The sequence below is a fragment of the Lepidochelys kempii genome, chromosome 4 (assembly GCF_965140285.1).
Source record: "Lepidochelys kempii isolate rLepKem1 chromosome 4, rLepKem1.hap1, whole genome shotgun sequence".
Taxonomy (NCBI): Eukaryota; Metazoa; Chordata; order Testudines; family Cheloniidae; genus Lepidochelys; species Lepidochelys kempii.
In genome coordinates, this window is record NC_136383.1 from 51,034,214 (window position 1) to 51,055,598 (window position 21,385).

Genomic DNA, 21,385 nt, shown 5'->3' on the forward strand with positions numbered 1-21,385 from the left:
GATTGTTTCTAATGAACTTTTTTTTCCCTAATATCACTTGCTAACTTCCCCTACTGTGAACAGCAGGAAATATTTTATATTTCTGTATCAGTATAACTTTGTGCATTCTACACATTAAGACTTTTTGATCAATGTCAAATTTATGGAGAGAAAAACATACTAAATTATAACTGAAGTTTGCTTTTTGAGAAAAAAGCTACACCACACTGAAAAGAAGGAAGGGAAGTTTACCATCATATTTAGCAATGTTTTCATCTGTGTCTTCTTTCTTGGTTTTAGATAACATCCACCTGTGAAAGAAAAACAATTGTTTTGTTTAAATTGTGTAATCAGGACAAGAAAATAATAAATAAAACTGGATTATTTAACAAAGGAAGTAGGAATTACTTTCTTTAGATTGTTAAGCAGTAAATGCACAATAAGGATATTTTGACAAAATAAGTCACTCTATTCATTCATCATTTAGAATTTAAAGAACATGAACAAATAATATTTAGGAAAAATTAAAAACAGGCTGAGGCTAATCTGCAGGAACGCTTAATATTGACTTTAAAGTCCTAGTAAGAATTTGAAATGAAAATAAAATTAATATGACCCAAAGCTCTAAGCTTCCAGATAAAAACCTGTGTTACATGAGGTAAGGTTGAGATTACATTTCAGTCATTTAAGGGTGATAACATTACAGATGTGTTGTAACTATCTCAAAAATAAGCATTATAAACCCAGCAAATTGAGATTTAAGGTTAAATTAAAGAATTCCAAATATGTCAAGGTAATTAAATGCATAGTTAAGGCACCCAAACCTTAACGCTATCCTGTAGGGACACCATGCAGGGGGTGGGGGGGAGGGGAGGAGAGGAGAGGAGAGGAGAGGAGAGGGAGGAGAATGGAAACAGACAAAAACCCCAATGTATCTTTAAAAATCAGATAATCCAGACGTGACACTCTATTCATAATTGTACGCTTACTGCACATATACTTTAAGGGATTCACAGGCCTTCAGTGATAGGTGCTGAGAAATTAAAACTATAATTATACTTTTTCAGGGACAAAGTATCTGAAATTATTTTAGTCTCCACTTCACCTAAGTTTTGTGTACTAATACATGATTTCTCCCCCCACTTACCTTGCAAAATAAGCTACCACCACTACAGCCCATAGCACTCCTTTCATTGTTGCCTCCTAGTATTACTTCAGTGGGGAACACTAAATATTCTTTCCCTAAGGAAACCACCATTTTCTGCATCTGGCTATAATTCCAACAGCACAGGGAATAAATAAAAGCAACCTGTTAAAACCTGTTGTGCCATAACAAACTCTGAATCTGAACTTGACAGCTGAGTAACACTGATCGGGAACAGAGAAAAATCTGGCTTTTACTTTCCAGTGCTTCAATATGAATTTTTTCTCAGCAGAAGTGATTTAAAATTACACTGGTATAAGGTCAGGGATTATATTCATCTCTGGACCAGTGGCAATATATTTACGCACACACTTTAATCCACACCTACTAGTTCAAAACTTAAACCTACTAGCTAGGCTGAAAGATACTTATACCTCTACACTAAAGAGGTTATAATGTGCTTATGCTTAAGAAAATCAACTCCTGATGCTGACAATCTGGTTAACCATTGATTAGTGTCCCCATATCCTATTTTTAGGAAAGATCAACTGAGAAGGCTGTGGCACTAGCTGGCAGTTTGAATCCTCATATTTCCTTCAATCTGGCTAAAGCCCTGTGTACTAGGTAGACTGCACCGTATGCATTATGTGATGCTGTCAACAATGGATGAAGATAAAGTATCCATGCTGCTGCTTTGACATTGTCAGTAGCCTTTAATGTGTTTCAGCACAAGATTTTGTTGCCATGTTAGTGGACACTAGCAGGAGTGAAGTGAGTGCCAGTCAGTAGCTTTGCTCTTATCTTTCTGAGTAACACAAGGAATAATTGTGGACAACTTTTCCTCTACCCCCAGGATGTTCTTTTCTTGCAGGGCGCCACAGGAATTGACTGTCATGTCTCTTGTTCAAAGCATATATAAGGTCGTCGAGCAGGTCAGCGGAAAGACCCTGGCAGGCGGCAGTGCATTCAGGATGCAGCTGACACCATGCTGGAGAAATGGAACGAACTGTCCCATGTCTACATGATGACAACGAGCTAGCTGTGATTTCATGGGGTCTGAGGGAAGCAAATGGAAGAGCTGACAATTTATTTTGCCGTCCATCAGGAAAAGCACGACCACCATTTGTAAAACAGATGTATAATTTGGGGTATTAGATCCTGGGCTACTCCTAGAGGCAACCTTGTCTACAACCTTGTCTCCTACCCATATCTTTGTCATTTTAAGATTAGATTGTTGTTAATGTGCTCTACATGGAGCCATACTTTGGGACCATTTGGTGCACACCCATTAAGTGGAGTTGCATGCTGTTGGCATGTTAGGCAGTGCTCCATGGTCTGCAATGGCTTCTAATCAGCTTGCATGTGGAAATCAAGGTGTTTTGTTTTAACCTATGTAGCCCAAGTGATTTGGGGTCTTGTTACCTGAGAAACTGTCTCTCTCCCCATGATATAGTACCACAGTGAATTGAGCAGAGCACTGAAGTTGGCATTCCCTCAATATAGGCCAGAAGGAATTGCTGGCAGGCCATTTCTGAGGGATCCTCGATTTTGAAATGCCTCCTCCCACCCCTTGTCTTACAGAGACAAGATTTGTGCATGGAGGGCTAACCAATGTAAAACCCTATCACCTCTCATTTAAAACAAAAAAAAAGTATTTTTAAGGCTGTTGAGAAGTATAGAGGATAAGATGCATATATTTACAGGCAGACTTGCGTCTATGAAAAAGCACTCACCAAGCATCTCAGATCAGAAAAAGCAGCAGAAAGTATACCATCAGTACATGCTTCGGACTAGTAATGAGATCACTAGTTAAAGGAATTAATGCTGCAAGGCTTAGATCCCCTCCACAACTTTGAGTAACAAGCTACATGAACTTCCTAGAAATACTGTATCATGTGGATCACTATTTTTTGGGTCAGGTCCATGATCTAACTGGTGGGACAGTTGTTAGACCCCTGAAATGAGCAGCAGTATGTGCAGCTCTTCCAAGAGAAGAAGAGGACTTTTCTGGTTGGGATGAATGGATGTAAAAGCATGAAAGATTTGCATATTTTCATTTGCTATGAAATACTGCTTCTTTAGCTAATGGTAGGTTTTACCTTTTTATAATTTCTTTATCATGGGTATTGCTTTTCTTTTCATCATTTACTCAGACTCATAACTGTAAAAAGAGTAGAGAGGCTATTCTGAAGGTATGTGATGTATTAACAGTTAAAGATTGAGTCACAGACAAATGTTGCAATTTGCAAATCAGCTTTATTACACATATAAATTAGTAGGACAAATGCAATAGGTATCTAGTGGAAAGTAAGAAAACATTAAGGATAAAACACGGTTTATGGGACATGAAATGCATGTCCAAGGGATTTAAGTTCTTTTTCTCCTGTTCTCTAGCAAGGATGAAGTGTTGTGGAAATGTACATGAGAGAAGAGTATAGGGCAATTCAATAAGAGATGCTACTGTCTTGTATCATGCAGTTTTGCTTAGACGGCAACACCACACACACGACAGATGCAGGGCCTGTTGCTGAGATAACACTAATTTCTATGCCCTTGAAAATTCTCATTCAAGTACCCTATGGAAATCTTGTTCAGGCAGCTTCAATTTTTCTATCACAATGGATGTATACCATGGTCTCTTCTTTTGCCTTATCTTGAAGCAGAGAGTTGTTTTTTTCCTCCTCTCACTTCAGTAGTTTATCAGAGTCCCTTTTCATGCTCCTCTGCAAATCAAGAAGTCATGCTTCTCATTTTCATCTTTCTTCTCCCTAGATTGGTCAAGTGCTCTGGACTTTAAGTGTCAGATGTATAGTCCTCTCTTGCACTTTCATGGCCTTGTCATGATCAACACTGAAATTAAAAATATGAAGAGGTACTTAGTAATGGCACAGCCAATCTTTAAAATTCAAAGGAATTTAATAAAATCTACCAATTTGTTTAGTTTATAATTCTAAAGCATTCTTTCTAGGTATTCTATTCACAGGATTCAAACTGGTGAGAAACCAAGACTCTCTCTCTAACTTAAAATAAAACTTTAGGAAAGGGACTAATGAAACTTAGTCACTGTAGGCTTAACCGGTGCCTGAACAGAATCTCTGTACTGTGAGTTTTAGCAAGGGTGAAGGAAGGCCATATTTAGATGACTGGTAAGGCTGATCATTGAAAGAATATTTAGAGTGGAAACTTGATAACAGAGAACAGGCTGTAGGAGTGGTATAATGAGCTTCTGTGTGGCTACAGAGAAATTAGCATTGGCCCTAACCTAACTTCTACAACAGAGTACTGGCCTTACCAAAGATTTGCAGAAGACTAGGAAAAACTAGGTTTAAAATAAAATTTTCCATTAGATTGCTGCCCTGAATTTGCTGGCTGGGCAGGGGATGTTTACAGAATCATTATCCTACTTTCCACAGACTTGATTTAGATATGGAGTAGTTTGTTATTCAATGGCACTTATTCCTGCATTTCAGCATTAACTAAAGAAGCAGAATGAAATGTGATTGCAGCTAGAACAAACAAACTAACTAGCACCCTGAGCCTGCAGTCAGATCCATGCAGGTGAACCCTCACATGCAATGGTCATTGAGGTCAAAGGACTCTTTGCAGCCCATGCAGATTCAATTACAGGGCTGAGGACAAACCAACTAAATGTCCTGGCAGCAAGCAAACCATGTACATGTTGAGGCTGTGTACCCAATATGTTGACTGCCACAATAAAATTTGCTTGTTTCAACATTTTTTTAATATATGGATGGATTGACTTCATTTTGCACACCCTTCGGCTCCAATTTTGAGGTGGGAGAGGGGATGGCACCTTACTGTGACATGCTCTAGGCCTGGGCACTTTCGCCTTTACAAGAGTTATTGCCCTAAGTAATCAAATATGGAAGAGGTGAAAGAGGACTGTCGAACCTGGTGAATCTGGTAGAACTGAACAGGCAGAGGGAAGTAAGGGGGAAGAGAAGGAAATTCAGGAAGGACTAGCCACTTGTGCTACAGCAATTAAGCCAGAGGTTGGCAATTAGTTTTATAACCACACTGTACGAAAAACCATTCCGCCAAAACCCTAGAATATACAAAGCCAGCCATTATCAGTTGAAACAATAGACAAAAAGCATACCTTGTGGAGAGGGGCTCCTCATCTCCCAAGCAGTCATCCTCCTGAATCTTCTTGGCTTGAGATTCTCTGAAGACATTTGGGATTCTGCTATAGTCTCTTGCATCTAGTGACCCTGCCCCATATATTTTGGGTTAGCTGTCTCCTCCCCCTTCTCCCTGTCCCTCAGTCTGGTTCTTGGTTCTGTTCAACACTATCTCTAATTCCGTAAGAGGAAGAGTGCACCAAGAATATAGTTGGTTCATCATAAAGGCACAGGTTTTCTTCGAAAACTTCACAGCATTGTTCACATCACAGAGACTATGTTATACTGAACCTTCAGCCTATTTCTTTTCCTTGGCACAGTTTACTACATCTAGGCAATACTCAGCTCAAGCAGATGTTCAAATATCTGCCCACGCATCAAAATGCTTTTGCTAAATTATAGATTGCCACTGGAACCCACATCTTCTGCTTGCCCCAGGCATACATGGATGTCCAGCTTGAGCCTACTAGAAACAAGCTGGTATAATAATTTCAAGACATGCTCCAGAACTGGCTTGCTAAACAATACAAATTGATCACATCAAAGTGGACAGTGACAAAAAAGGTACTCACTCAACAAGATTTATGATGTATGCAGCACGATTTGTAAGTTAAGGCGCTTCCAAAACACTTTGCTTTTGGGCCAGTAAGAAACAAAAACAAAACAAAACAGGAATTTAATCAAAACTGCCACCTAAGCAGTGATCAGTGTATTCTGGAAGGATGGGGAAGGGGACTGTTTTCACAGCTGAGATTATTATGTCAGCACTTGTCATACACTGGCACTGCACTGGTGGAGACAGATATTGAGATGCAAAAAAAATAAAAAAATAAATAGTATTTAGCCTTCCATAAAGGAAGTATAAATCCAGCAGTAGTGATAACACCTTTGAACTGTTGAGAGCAGTTGTAAGCATAGGTGAATTGTGCATTACAGACATGGAAGGGATCCTAAAAAAGTTATTAGCATGCCATAATAGCTATCTTATACCTTTAAGTTACCTATGTAAGATATTAATGCTATCCAGTGTAGCTGTGGATGTTCTCATTAATCTATGAGAATGTCTAATCTTTTTGAACAGCATAAAGTAATATGTGGCAAATAATGTGATAAATGAATGAGAAATCATCACTGAATATAAAAGAAAGTTTTTCAAATAGACATTCTACAACCCCGGACATATCAAAAGGTAGTGACTGGGAGACTTCAAAGTGGACAAGACACTGCGGTGGGGGTGGGAGGAAAAGAGTACAGTAAGAAACAGTTTTGCTCAAAATGGAGAACTCACTGACTACCTAATAGATTTTTCCCATTTCAAACATCTTGTAAATATATTTAGAAAATACATTATTAAATTAGAGAACAAACAAGTTGTGATCAGTGAACCATGAGCAGTTCTGGCCAGACTACTAGCTCTAGAGGTTATCAGCTATTCAAACTGCTGAAAGTCAAGCTTTACAATGCCATCTTTTATGAACACTTACCCAGTCAATACTCCATCATCAAAGGTTTCTGTAAAATACTCTTCCCCAGTAGGCTTTGGAGTCTTGTACATAACCTAAAGACATTTACACAAATATATCCAATGCATGAATTACTTTTTGCTGAAATACATCATAGCTAATATGTACATTTATACGGTGTATTATACCTGATGCAAGGAATACAATCAATTTAATTCTCTGAGAAGTGGTCAGCCCCAACTACTTGAACATATATGGTATTTTCTAGGTAGTATCTTGACTAGCTTGGGCTTATTACATTTTCTATATTATACTGTTTAAGTTTTAAAAAGTTCATGGTAAACCGATTGTTTTGCCCCACATAAAATGATAGTCTCTGTTAGCCCTGCAGGTGGCCAATGAATTCCATTAAACAGACTGAACTATATGGAAGTTGAATATATTCCTAAGTTTTAAAAAGATGTGCGTGTTCTGTGCCTACAGATATAGAAAAGTTAAGCACCTATAGGGTACCTATGCACTACTATTTTCAGTGTGTGATGCTTAGCAGCACAAGCTATTGCATATCTAAAAGTATAAATGGAAGATCAAAGGGCATAATCATTATGGCAAAAAATGTGTGAGATATTATCAGTAATGGACAACTTAGGGAGAAGTCAGCAAACTTGCCCTGATCCTCCTCTTCCTACCTATTTCTTTCCTCCACTCACTTTTTCCATTCTGTGTTGTTTTCTTCCCTATGTGGTTAAGTGGTATAATAGATTTTCATTTTACTATTTGAAAAAGAAACCTCTTGTTGTATTTTGTAAGCATATCCCCTCTGCCCGAAGTATGATGTAATTTACAGCAACAACATTTTAAATATATTATCTAGAAGAAATTGGCAGAGAGGGAGGGATAAACAGAAGCAACTGAGACTAAAATGGTGACCAAAACTGAAACAAGGATAAACCCAAGCAATATTTTCTGCTTTAACTTCCAGAAATACAAGTGAGATTGCAGGATATAGCACTATTAGGTACTATGAGAGAAGGAGCTAGGTCCTGCCTTAAGGATAAGTGTCAAAGCCTTGGTCAAGCTCCCCCCCACGCTGGACACTGACCAGCGTGTTTGGATCCACATACTAGGCCCTTGGTCACTGAGTGGCTCCAGCCATGTCTGGGGCCAAGCTTTCTGGCACACTTCTTGGGGCCCCAAGACTGAGCCCCTTAAGAGTCCTCAGTAGCTTAAGTACACCCTCTTGAGAGAGCACCACCCTGGAGGAAGTTCTGGTTTACAGTTAACCCTTTCAAAGGTATGCAATTGTTGAATCAAACAGACATGGACTTTGCCTAAGATTTCTAAAAACAATCATTTTACTTTAGACATCAACAGATATAAAAAGCCATACAAAATAATACCTTACCATTCCCTAAGTCTCTTAACCACTCTTGAGCATTCTTTGGGATTTGGTTAGAGTCTAAGGAGTCCAGGGTCTCCCCCTTCCCCTACACATGGACTTCTCCTGAAGATTGTGTAGTCTTCTTTCTAACCCCTCTAGCCAGACACCTTCAACTTGGCTTCTCTGGCAGTCAAAAATAGTTTCCCTCTTTCAGGAAGCATGCCTCTTTGTTCTTCTCAGCCAAATTTTTCAGCCTCTTGTTTTATAGGGCTGTATCAACACCTAACCCACTGGAAAGAACTTAATTCCTTAAGACCAAGCAGGTAGCAATATAACAATGAACAGGTAAACCAAGTCACATCATTTTCACAAAGATATAGAAGTTTCCCACATTCTTCACAATAAGCAAAGTAATTTGCCAGATGTGGCAAACCCATTGTAAGGTCTGCAATTCATTCAGCCATATTCTAATCACTGAGCACCCCTGACAACGGAAGGCCTGGGTTTCTACTCTGGTAGTTTGGGTTCACACAAGGTTTGCCATCACAATGCCACACAGCAATTAAAGAAAAACAGAGTGGCTACACATGACTTGCCAACTACATATATACACTGTCAAATCTCTGTATTTCTTATAATTACCCATTTTGTAAAACTTAAGTTTTGGTCAATATCAACAATAACCTTACCTCTAGAGAAGAGCTGCCTTTGTCAATATCAGTTTCTTGCAAGTTCTTGTCAAAATCCTCCACCTCAACATCTGCATCCTGGATTTCTTCATCATGAATTTCTGCAGTTACTGAGCTGATTAACAAGACACCCAACAACAGCCAATCCCACTGGACTTCCATACTGATTATCTGCAGAATTAATAAGTACATTGTCACTGCAATACTATAGTTTACCTCATTAACAGTTCATTTGCAAGAAGGGCTACAGGAGAAATACATTTAAAGATAATATGGGACAGAGACTGAACATTCATTTTGTTATTTGCATTTTTTCAAAAGCTCAACAGCTTTGATAACCCTCATGAAAGCATTCTGAACAAAATATTTAAATATGACAACATAGTTAAAAAGGTAGCAACTGTAAGACAGTGGAACATGTTTTCTTGTCCTGTTCCATCCAAGGAAAGTCAGATATAACTGGTGCAGCCAAGATATACTTATCTCCGTTATTCGTGGTTTTTAAGAACAGATTAGACAAACATTGCCAGGAATGTTCTAGGTATACACAATCCTGCCTCAGCACAGGGAAAATGGACAAGATGACGTCTTGAAGTCCCTTCCGGTCCTACATATCTGTGATTACTTTATCGATACCACTCAGATGGAGACCATCTTGGCTGGTGTTAGGCAGCTTTTCTATTGCACAGTCAACCGCAGAGTTTCACTCTAGTGTACTGGTGTTTGAGAACATCCATGGACTGCCTCAGCAAGATTTAAAAATCTGTTTCAACACTTGCTAAAGCTAGTTTTGGGGTACCATCTTCACTGCACATGTCCACAAGGCCCATGTCCAGCCACTTTCCAACAAGATGCCACACCATAGCTACCCTTAACTCCTTCTGGGCTACTCACAAAAGAATGTGTTAGCTTTCTCCTTCTATTCCCAACACAAATCACATACAAAAGCCCCTCCTTTGACCTGCCATATCAGAAAACTGACCATAACAAAAAACAAAAAAAGCCACAAACCACCCACCCGCCACCACACCTTGGGAATATTCAGCTATCACTGAAAGGGAAACTGTCTATTTATGCGCTAAAGAGTCCTGTGACACCTTATAGACTAACAGACGTATTGGAGCATAAAAGCTTTTGTGGGTGAATACCCACTTCATTGGATGCAGGCAGTGGAAAATTTCCAGTGGCAGGTATAAATATGCAAGAAAGAATCAGGCTAGGGATAACGAGGTTAGTTCAATCAGGGAGGATGAGGCCCTCTTCTAGCAGTTAATGTGTGAACACCAAGGGAGGAGAAACTGCTTTTGTAGTTGGCTAGCCATTCACAGTGTTTGTTTAATCCTGAGCTGATGGTGTCAAATTTGAAAATGAACTGAAGCTCAGCAGTTTCTCTTTGAAGTCTGGTCCTGAAGTTTTTTTGCTGCAGGATGGCTACCTTTAAATCTGCTATCGTGTGTCCAGGGAGGTTGAAGCATTCTCCTACAGGTTTTTGTATATTGCCGTTCCTAATATCTGATTTGTGTCCATTTATCCTTTTACGTAGGGACTGTCCAGTTTGGCCGATGTACATAGAGGGGCATTGCTGGCACATGATGGTGTAGATTACATTGGTGGATGTGCATATGAATGAACCGGTGATGGTGTGGCTGATCTGGTTAGGTCCTGTGATGGTGTCGCTGGTGTAGATACATGGGTAGAGTTGGCATCAAGGTTTATTGTATGGATTGGTTCCTGAGTCAGAGTTACTATGGTGCGGTGTGTAGTTGCTGGTGTGAATATGCTTCAGGTTGGTGGGCTGTCTGTGGGCAAGGATAGGTCTGCCTCCCAAGGCCTGTTTGTGCGTCTTTTCCTATGGTGTTCTCTAATCTTTCATTAGAATGATAGTTTGGATGAAGAAAAAAATGTTTACATCTCCATTAACGAGATGATCATCTTCTGAAAATGTACTTAAAGTAACCCTTTTTTCCCCCTTCACAGTTCAGTAGCTGGGTCAGTGATTCATAATCAAATATAAAACATACAAAAAACCTCCTCAGCATTATCTCCAATTCTTATCCATCTTGTACCTCATTTTTAAAAGCCTTTCCACTGGCAATTGCTCCAAATTCTAAAAATCCACTTGTTAATCCTTCTCTTCCAGCACTCATTAGCCCAAGGACCAAGTCTACTCACCAGATCAAAATGTGTTAGTGCTTCAAGCCACAACTGCTCCTGGTCCATCTCCGGCTAGTCGGGTATCTTCAGCTTGGATCCACAGATACCACTCTTCACTCCAATATTAATGCCCCCCACCAATACACCAAATCAATTGAAGTTGAGCAATCCCACAGACAGTGAATCAGTTTATACCATTAACCCCCCCACACCTCAACAGAATCCTCTGCTGAGATAGCAGATGGCCACCCTACCTTCTCAGCAAACATGCATAGAGGCCTCTTCTGGAGTGGAGTGTGTACACACACATCCATGGAGCCCTCTGCTAGGGTGGCTGGACTCCCCAAAGAGCTTCCTGCTTCAGGGTTTGGGAGTGAAAGTCTCCCCCCTCCCTCTCACACCCTTCCCTTAACAGCTAACACACACCACCAGTGGCAGCACTGGTCTGTGCAGATTCAAAAAGACATTACTGCATTAAATGTATACTGTTCACATTAAGCAGGCTCTTCATAACCATAAGGCTACAAAATGTCTTTTTTCAATTTTTAAATGAAATCTTAGATCCCATGGGTATCAATGGCACTTCCCTAGAGATTTCTGAAGCCTTATGTTCCCATATTTTGGGATCATAATTTTTCAAAACCACAATTTCTACTCTTGTTGGTGTTCAGAGATTCCTAAGTTAAGGCTAGAAAGGTCTGTTACAATAACCTAAACACCTGCGTAACAAAAGCCACAGTAATTCCTGCATCAACCCCTGAAGGTCTGTTTGAGGATATCTTTTTGATAGTCATCCAATCTTGGTTTTAAGGACTTTATGTAATTGAGAATCCACCATCTCCTCAGGTAAATTCCAGTGGTTAGTCACCCTATTAAAAACATGTAAAATATTTCTAGTTTGAATTTGCCTAGCCTCATCTTCCAGCCACTGCTGCTACATTAAAGAGCATCTCCTGTTAGAAATCTTTCCCACATAAACCTGTCTCCTGTTGGCCATAATCAAGTGACCTCTTAACCTTCTCTCTAGATATAAAGCATGGTTTGTCATGCCTTAGATCATTTTTGTAGCTCTTTTCTGAACCCTTTCCAAATGTTTCAACTTTCTTTTTTAAACAAGAACAGCAGAACTGGACATGGTATTTGAGTAATGGTCTCACTAATGCCATATACAGAAGCAGTACCATCTCTCTACACCTACTTGATATTCCCTTATGTTTTCAAGGATTACATGCACCTTCTTAGATATGCCACCTATTATAACCTTGAGTCCTTTTCCACATCACCACATTCCAGAATACTGTCTCATCTTGTATCAACATTCTTTGTTCCTAAAAATAGGACCTTGCATTTGGCTCTATTAAAAAAACCAAAAAAACCCAGAGGTTGTTAAAATGAGCCCACCTTGCTTAAGCCATCCAGTTTGACCTATTCTCCATCATTATTTACCATCCCAACAATCTGTATTATCAGCAAGTTTTGCCAGCAATTATTTTACATTAAGACTGCCAACACTTCTCATTTTAAAACCCCTTTTTCAGTTGCTTATAACTTTGCCAAACTTTTTGGGCTGAAGTTCTCCCGTTCATTTGTAAGACTTCCGCCAAAATGATTCAGTCATCTGCAAGAAAGGCTGGGCAAAACAATATTTTCCTCTATGTTCAAAAATTCTGGCAGCCTTCTCTCTGAAATGCTCTAAGGCTCTCCTGATTTGGCAGGGGGTGGCCTTTGTATCAGGGATATGCCTTATGAAATCCCTGTGAAAATTCACCCAAATTGGGCCAAGTTATAAGCTCCTAAAACTGTAGAGCTTGCATAAACTGAAAGTCGCTACGGGGCATAAATAGCTAAAATCTCCAAAGTCCTTGTCCTCATTGGGCATACTCAAGCCTCTCACAGCTCTCAGTGCTGGCCAGATAGAGCATCCACCACCCCCTCTCAGCTTCTACATGCTACTAGACTGCAGAATGCTCCAGGCCCAGCCCACGGCTATGGGGTGAAGTTGAACTTTCCCTGAAATAGCTGTTCTGGGACAAGGTGGGGTGGGGCCAGGCACTGGACTTGAGAACCTCTCTCCCCTGTGCTCTCAATGAACAAGGGAGACAATGCCCAGTTAATGCCCAGGCATTGTGGTGAAGGGAAAGGAAGAGGTTGTGGGAAACACTTTGGATGAGGACCCCAGGGAGGTAGAGGTATACTGAAAAAAGGAACTGGGGACTGGGACTCACAGGGAAAGCAAACTGACTTAGTGAGCCCAGAGGAAGAGACTACAACTGAGATGAGAAACCCAAAACCCAAGGAGTGGGGACTGGGTAGGCAAAAAGAATGTGAGTGGGACAAGAAGCCAGGAGTGGAGAAGAGACAGGACAGACAGTTTGGAAGCAACAGGGAAGAAGGCATCGAGCTGGGGGAGGAGGAGTGGAGGGAGAAGAAAACAAGTGTCTGTGCCCACTGGTGAATAGTCTCACTATTTCTCAGCTGTCTGCAAATATTTATGAAGCCAACTGGCAAAATCTGTCTCATATCCCCCTCAAATACTGGTCCCCATATAGTATGACCACATATTACTGCTATCAGTTACTCAACTAGCTCAAGTAGCAGAGAGGTCTTAGGTGGATCTAATTGCAACCCTGATGATTACCCATGTCAGTGTCAATAAAATAGACTTTTCTCCAGCTTGCTTTTTTCCCTCCTCAGAGATTACATAAAACCTATGTTAAAAGAACATTAAGAATGAAAAGTCAAAATAAAATGTTAAGCAAAGGTAGTCTTAATTCTGGCACTTTCTAATTGTCTCCCTTCCTCATTCATCTCCATTAGGATATATTCTAATTACATGAACACATACTTTTTTTTTTTTTGCACAGGACCCTTGCCTCATTCAGTGCATAGGATGGACATGTTCTGTGGATAAATCAAGGATGTGTAGTGAAGAAGGCTGTTGTCTGTAGGACCCCTCCCTCTTTTGCTGAGGAAGTTGGAAGGTGTGTAGTTACTAAGGCAGGGGACTGCAGGAAAAGAAGAAGAGAGCCATGAAGCCCCTCCAATCCGAGATAGCTGAAAACTGCCCTGGAAACCTGGATTCTATCCCTGCATCTGCCAGAGGTCCTATGTAATTCTAAGCAAATCACTAAAACTAAACATTTCAGATATGGTCAATAATTGTGTGTTCGTTATTTTCTGGATGCCCAACTTGAAACTTAAGGGTCTGAGTTGCAGAAGTGCGGTGTACTCAGCTGAGACTGTAGTAAATGAGAGCTGTGCTTGAATATGCATTGCACGATCATGTTAAGTACTCTGAAAAAAAAAATCAGGTCCTAGGCAGCTCCCATAGTCTGTGGATACTTCTGGCTTTAATCTGCGTGCCTCAAATCCCCATCTACAAAACCAGGGATAATGGCATGTCTCACCTCACGTACGTTTTGAGACGATTAATTAATGTTTGATAAGTGCAATAGGAAAACCCACAATAACTATATTGATAATGCAATACGAAAACCCACAAGCAAATTAATACATTTCTCTTCATAACAGGGTTTGAATAGTGAGCAGTAAATATGGTCTAGGGACATTACTGACACCAAACAGGTTCAGTTTCTATTAAAATCTCTGAAACCGTCTATAACGAGACCACAGATAAGGATTTGGGAAAGTTCAAGTTGGAAGACAACTTGGGTGAAAGTGATCATGAAATAATAAAAAAAGGAAGTAGTGAGAGCAGCAGAAGGGCGGACTTCAAAAAAAAAAGGAGACTAAAATTCAGAGAGAACTGGTAGGTAAGAACCCATACGAAGAACATTCAGGGGAAAAGGAATTCAGTAGGGCTTGCAGTTTCTCAGCAAGACAGTATTGAAAAGACACAAACAGAAGCAAGCTATCCCAGTGCAAAAGGTAAGACAGAAAGAAAGAATAGAGAGGTCAATATGGGTGCATTGGGATGGGGGTTTTTTTTGTTTTGTTTTTTTAACTGACTGGAAAAATCTTATGAAAAAAAGTGGAAACAGGGACAAATTGCTAACAATGAGTACAAAAGAACAGCACAATCATGTAGGGACAAAATCAGAAACTGTAAGGCACAAAATGAGTTACATCTAGTAAGAGACAAAAAGGCAATAAAAAGATTCTAATACATTTGGAGTAAGACAGACAAAGGAGAGGGTAGATCCATTATTAGCGGGGAAGAAGGGCTAATGGATGACACCAAAGAGGCTGAGGTGTCTTAATTACTATTTTGCTTTACTCTTCACTAAAAAGGTTAATTGTGATCAGATGCTTAACAATTATGAAGAGTAACAACGGTGAAGGAACACAAGCCAGAATAGGGAAAGAACAGGTTAAAGACTATTTCAGCCCTGGTCTACACTAGGCCTTTAGGTCGAATTTAGCAGCGTTAAATCGATGTAAACCTGCACCCGTCCACACGATGAAGCCCTTTATTTCGACTTAAAGGGCTCTTAAAATCTATTTCCGTACTCCACCCCTGACAAGTGGATTAGCGCTTAAATCGGCCTTGCCGGGTCAAATTGTGTCCACAGTACCCCAAATTCGACAGTATTGGCCTCTGGGAGCTATCCCAGAGTGCTCCATTGTGACCGCTCTGGACAGCACTCTCAACTCAGATGCTCTGGCCAGGTAAACAGGAAAAGAACCGCAAACTTTTGAATCTCATTTCCTGTTTGGCCAGCGTGGCAAGCTGCAGGTGACCATGCAGAGCTCATCAGCACAGGTGACCATGATGGAGTCCCAGAATCGCAAAAGAGCTCCAGCATTGACTGAATGGGAGGTACGGGATCTGATCGCTGTACGGGGAGAGGAATCCGTGCTATCAGAACTCCGTTCCAGTTTTCCGAAATGCCAAAACCTTTGCCAAAATCTCCCAGGGCATGAAGGACAGAGGCCATAACAGGGATCCGAAGCAGTGCCGCGTTAAACTTAAGGAGCTGAGGCAAGTCTACCAGAAAACCAGAGAGGCGAACGGCCGCTCCGGGTCAGAGCCCCAAACATGCCACTTCTAGGATGAGCTGCATGCCATTTTAGGGGTTCAGCCACCACTACCCCAGCTGTGTTGTTTGACTCCTTCAATGGAGATGGAGGCAACAGGAAGCAGGTTTTGGGGACGAAGATGATGATGATGAGGTTGTAGATAGCTCACAGCAAGCAAGCAGAGAAACCGGTTTTCCCAACAGCCAGGAATTGTTTCTCACCCTGGAGCCAGTACCCCCCGAACCCACCCAAGGCTGCCTCCTGGACCCGGCAGGCAGAGAAGGGACCTCCGGTGAGCGTATCTTTTAAAATACTATACATGGTTTAAAAGCAAGCATGTGAAAGGATTAATTTGCCCTGGCATTCGCGGCTCTCCTGGATGTACTCCCAAAGCCTTTGCAAAAGGTTTCTGGGGAGGGCAGCCTTATTGCGTCCTTCATGGTAGGACACTTTACCACTCTAGGCCAGTAACACGTACTCGGGAATCATTGTACAACAAAGCATTGCAGTGTATGTTTGCTGGCATTCAAACAACATCTGTTCTTTATCTCTGTGTTATCTTCAGGAGAGTGAGATATCATTCATGGTCTCCTGGTTGAAATAGGGTGCTTTTCTTCAGGGGACACTCAGAGGAGCCCGTTCCTGCTGGGCTGTTTGCCTGCGGCTGAATAGAAATGTTCCCCGCTGTTAGCCACGGGGAGGAGGGAGGGTTGAGGGGGTAGCCACATGGTAGGGGGAGGCAAAATGCGACCTTGTAACGAAAGCACATGTGCTATGTATGTAATGTTAGCAGCAAGGTTTACCCTGAAAGAGAGTGTAGCCCCTGTTTTATAAAATGTGTCTTTTTAAATACCAGTGTCCCTTTTTTTCCTCTCTCCACCAGCTGCATGTGTTTCAATGATCACAGGATCTTCTCCTTCCCAGAGGCTAGTGAAGATTAGAAAGAAAACACTCATGATCATAGAATATCAGGGTTGGAAGGGACCTCAGGAGGTCATCCAGTCTAACTCCCTGCTCAAAGCAGGACCAATCCCCAACTAAATCATCCCAGCCAGGGCTTTGTCAAGCCTGACCTTAAAAACTTCTAAGGAAGGAGATTCCACCACCTCCCTAGGCAACGCATTCCAGTGTTTCACCACCCTCCTAGTGAAAAAGTTTTTCCTAATATCCAACCTAAACCTCCCCCACTGCAACTTGAGACCATTACTCCTTGTCCTCTCCTACCACTGAGAATAGTCTAGAACCATCCTCTCTGGAACCACCTCTCAGGTAGCTGAAAGCAGCTATCAAATCCCACCTCATTCTTCTCTTCTGCAGGCTAAACAATCCCAGTTCCCTCAGCCTCTCCTCATAAGTCATGTGTTCCACCAGACCCCTAATCATTTTTGTTGCCCTTCGCTGGACTCTCTCCAATTTATCCACCTCCTTCTTGTAGTGTGGGGCCCAAAACTGGACACAGTACTCCAGATGAGGCCTCACCAATGTGGACGATCACGTCCCTCGATCTGCTCGCTATGCCCCTACTTATACATCCCAAAATGCCATTGGCCTTCTTGGCAACAAGGGCACATTGCTGACTCATATCCAGCTTCTCGTCCACTGTCACCCCTAGGTCCTTTTCTGCAGAACTGCTGCCTAGCCATTCGGTCCCTAGTCTGTAGCTGTGCATTGGGTTCTTCCGTCCTAAGTGCAGGACCCTGCACTTATCCTTATTGAACCTCATCAGATTTCTTTTGGCCCAATCCTCCAATTTGTCTAGGTCCCTCTGTATCCTATCCCTGCCCTCCAGCCTACCAACCACTCCTCCCAGTTTAGTATCATCTGCAAATTTGCTGAGAGTGCAATCCACACCATCCTCCAGATTATTTATGAAGATATTGAACAAAACTGGCCCCAGGACTGACCCCTGGGGCACTCCACTTGACACCAGCTGCCAACTAGACATGGAGCCATTGATCACTACCCGTTGAGCCCGACAATCTAGCCAACTTTCTACCCACCTTATAGTGCATTCATCCAGCCCATACTTCTTTAACTTGCTGACAAGAATACTGTGGGAGACCATGTCAAAAGCTTTGCTAAAGTCAAGAAACAATACAGCCACTGCTTTCCCTTCATCCACAGAACCAGTAATCTCATCATAGAAGGCGATTAGATTTGTAGTCAGGCATGACCTTCCCTTGGTGAATCCATGCTGACTGTTCCTGATCACTTTCCTCTCATCTAAGTGCTTCAGGATTGATTCTTTGAGGACCTGCTCCATGATTTTTCCTGGGACTGAAGTGAGGCTGACTGGCCTGTAGTTCCCAGGCCTCCTTCTTCCCTTTTTTAAAGATGAAATGATGATGAAATGTTCTCTGAGCTCATGCTGTCCTCCCACACTGACAGAGCACAGACGAATGTGTGGAGGCAAATAATGTCAGAGTGCAGGAAAGCACAAATGACCAGGAGGAGAGGTGGCGGGCTGAAGAGAGGGCTGAAGCTGAAAAGTGGCAGCAGCATGATGAGAGGAGGTAGGATTCAATGCTGAGGCTGCTGGAGGATCAAACCAGTATGCTCCAGAATATGGTTGAGCTGCAGCAAAGGCAACTGGAGCACAGACTGCCGCTACAGCCCCTGTGTAACCAACCGTCCTCCTCCCCAAGTTCCATAGCCTCCACATCCAGACGCCCAAGAACGCGGTGGGGGGGGGGGGGGCGCCCACCGGCCAACCAGCCACTCCACCACAGAGGATTGCCTAAAAACAGAAGGCTGGCATTCAATAAATTTTAAAGTTGTAAACTTTTAAAGTGCTGTGTGGCATTTTCCTTCCCTCCTCCACCACCCCTCCTGGGCTACCTTGGTAGTCATCCCCCTATTTGTGTGATGAATGAATAAAGAATGCATGAATGTGAAGCAACAACGACTTTACTGCCTCTGCAAGCAATGATCAAAGGGAGGAGGGGAGGGTAGTTAGCTTGCAGGGAAGTAGAGTGAACCAAGGGGCGGGGAGTTTCATCAAGGAGAAACAGAACTTTCACACCGTAGCCTGGCCAGTCATGAAACTGGTTTTCAAAGCTTCTCTGATGCGTACCGTGCCCTCCTGTGCTCTTCTAACCGCCCTGGTGTCTGGCTGCGCGTAACCAGCAGCCAGGCGATTTGCCTCAACCTCCCACCCCGCCATAAACGTCTCCCCCTTACTCTCACAGATATTGTGGAGCACACAGCAAGCAGTAATAACAGTGGGAATATAGGTTTCGCTGAGGTCTAAGCGAGCCAGCAAACTGCGCCAGCGCACCTTTAAACGTCCAAATGCACATTCTACCACCATTCTGCACTTGCTCAGCCTGTAGTTGAACAGCTCCCGACTACTGTCCAGGCTGCCTGTGTACGGCTTCATGAGCCATGGCATTAAGGGGTAGGCTGGGTCCCCAAGGATAACTATAGGCATTTCAACATCCCCAACAGTTATTTTCTGGTCTGGGAATAAAGTCCCTTCCTGCAGCTTTTGAAACAGACCAGAGTTCCTGAAGATGCGAGCGTCATGTACCTTTCCCGGCCATCCCACGTTGATGTTGGTGAAACGTCCCTTTTGATCCACCATAGCTTGCAGCACTATTGAAAAGTACCCCTTGCGGTTTATGTGCTCGCCGGCTTGGTGCTCCAGTGCCAAGATAGGGATATGGGTTCCGTCTATGGCCCCACCACAGTTAGGGAATCCCATTGCAGCAAAGCCATCCACTATGACCTGCACATTTCCCAGGGTCACTACCCTTGATATCAGCAGATCTTTGATTGCGTGGGCTACTTGCATCACAGCAGCCCCAACAGTAGATTTGCCCACTCCAAATTGATTCCCAATTGACAGGTAGCCGTCTGGCGTTGCAAGCTTCCACAGGGCTATTGCCACTCGCTTCTCCACTGTGAGGGCTGCTCTCATCTTGGTATTCATGCGCTTCAGGGCAGGGGAAAGCAAGTCACAAAGTTCCATGAAAGTTCCCTTACTTATGCGAAAGTTTCACAGCCACTGAGAATCGTCCCAGACCTGCAACACTATGCGGTCCCACCAGTCTGTGCTTGTTTCCCAAGCCCAGAATCAGCATTCCACAGCATGAACCTGCCCCATTAGCACCATGATGCATGCATTGGCAGGGCCCATGCTTTCAGAGAAATCTGTGTCCATGTCCTGATCACTCACGCGACCGAGCTGATGTCGCCTCCTCGCCCGGTATCGCTCTGCCAGGTTCTGGTGCTGCATATACGGCTGGATAATGCGTGTGGTGTTTAATGTGCTCCTAATTGCCAAAGTGAGCTGAGTGGCCTCCATGCTTGCCTTGGTATGGCATCTGCACAGAAAAAAGGCGCGGAACGATTGTCTGCCATTGCTCTGACGGAGGAAGGGGCAACTGATGACACGGCTTACAGGGTTGGCTTCAGGGAGGTAAAATCAACCAAGGGGGTGGCTTTACATCAAGGAGTATTTCAGTCAGGACTTCCCAGAGGGTTTCAATAAGAAATGGTGCACCTAAGTTATTGTTCTTATTGGAACAAGGAGGTTGGTCTGGCCTCTGATTGATACGTGGCTAGATTTACCTCGCTGCACCTTCCCTGTGAGTGACTGCAGTGTGACCTAGAGGAATGAGTCCCCTAGACGGGGAAGAGGGGGAAGCAAATGAGTACAAAACAAATCTTGTCTATTTCTTGTTTTGATCCACTCCATCTATCTTTTACATCTTTGGCTGGCAGAAGACGGTGCAGTAGGACTGCTAGCCATCCTCATCTCTTGCCTGCCTGGCAGAAGATGGTACAGTAGGACTGCTAGCAATCCATATCGCCTGCCTGCTCACCATAAGATGGTTCAATAGGACTGACTGCAGGACTAAAGAGAATGACTTGATCAAGTCACTCCAAATTTAGTCCGTGCCCATGTCTGTCCAGGCGCTCCCGGCCGACGCGGCCAGGAGCACCTTGGACATGACGATGACAGCTACCAGTCCTATTGCACCGTCTGCTGCCACAAGGCAATGGGTTGCTGCTACTGTGTAGCAATGCAGTACCGCGTCTGCCAGCACCCAGGAGACATACGGTGACGGTTACCTAAGCGGGCTCCATGCTTGCCGTGGTATGGCGTCTGCACAGGTAACTCATGAAAAAAGGCGTGAAATGATTGTCTGCCCTTGCTTTCACGGAGGGAGGGAGGGAACGGGGGCTTGACGGTATGTACCCAGAACCACCTGCGGCAATGTTTTAGCCCCATCAGGCATTGGGATCTCAACCAATGGGCAGCGGAGACTGCGGCAACTGTGGGATAGCTACCCACAATGCAACACTCCAGAAGTCGACTCTAGCCTCGGTACTGTGGAAGCGCTCTGGCGAGTTAATTTACTTAATGCACTTAGAGCATTTTCTGTGGGAACACACACTCGAATATATAAAACCGATTTCTAAAAAACCGACTTCTATAAATTCAACCT

At 42.8% G+C, this 21,385-nt stretch overlaps 1 protein-coding gene across 3 annotated transcripts in view; it reads right to left on the minus strand.

The window, feature by feature from the left end:
- CLGN (calmegin) overlaps nt 1-21,385 on the minus strand; it is an 89,078-nt gene that overhangs the window by 51,945 nt on the left and 15,748 nt on the right. For all 3 annotated transcript variants that reach the window (XM_073341182.2, XM_073341180.2, XM_073341181.2), the window contains exons 2-4: nt 8,799-8,969; nt 6,750-6,823; nt 232-290 (exon numbers count right to left, since the gene is read on the minus strand). In XM_073341182.2, the coding sequence (XP_073197283.1) occupies nt 232-290; nt 6,750-6,823; nt 8,799-8,960 (295 nt within the window). In that variant the 5' untranslated portion in view covers nt 8,961-8,969. The remainder of the gene's footprint in view (nt 1-231; nt 291-6,749; nt 6,824-8,798; nt 8,970-21,385) is intronic.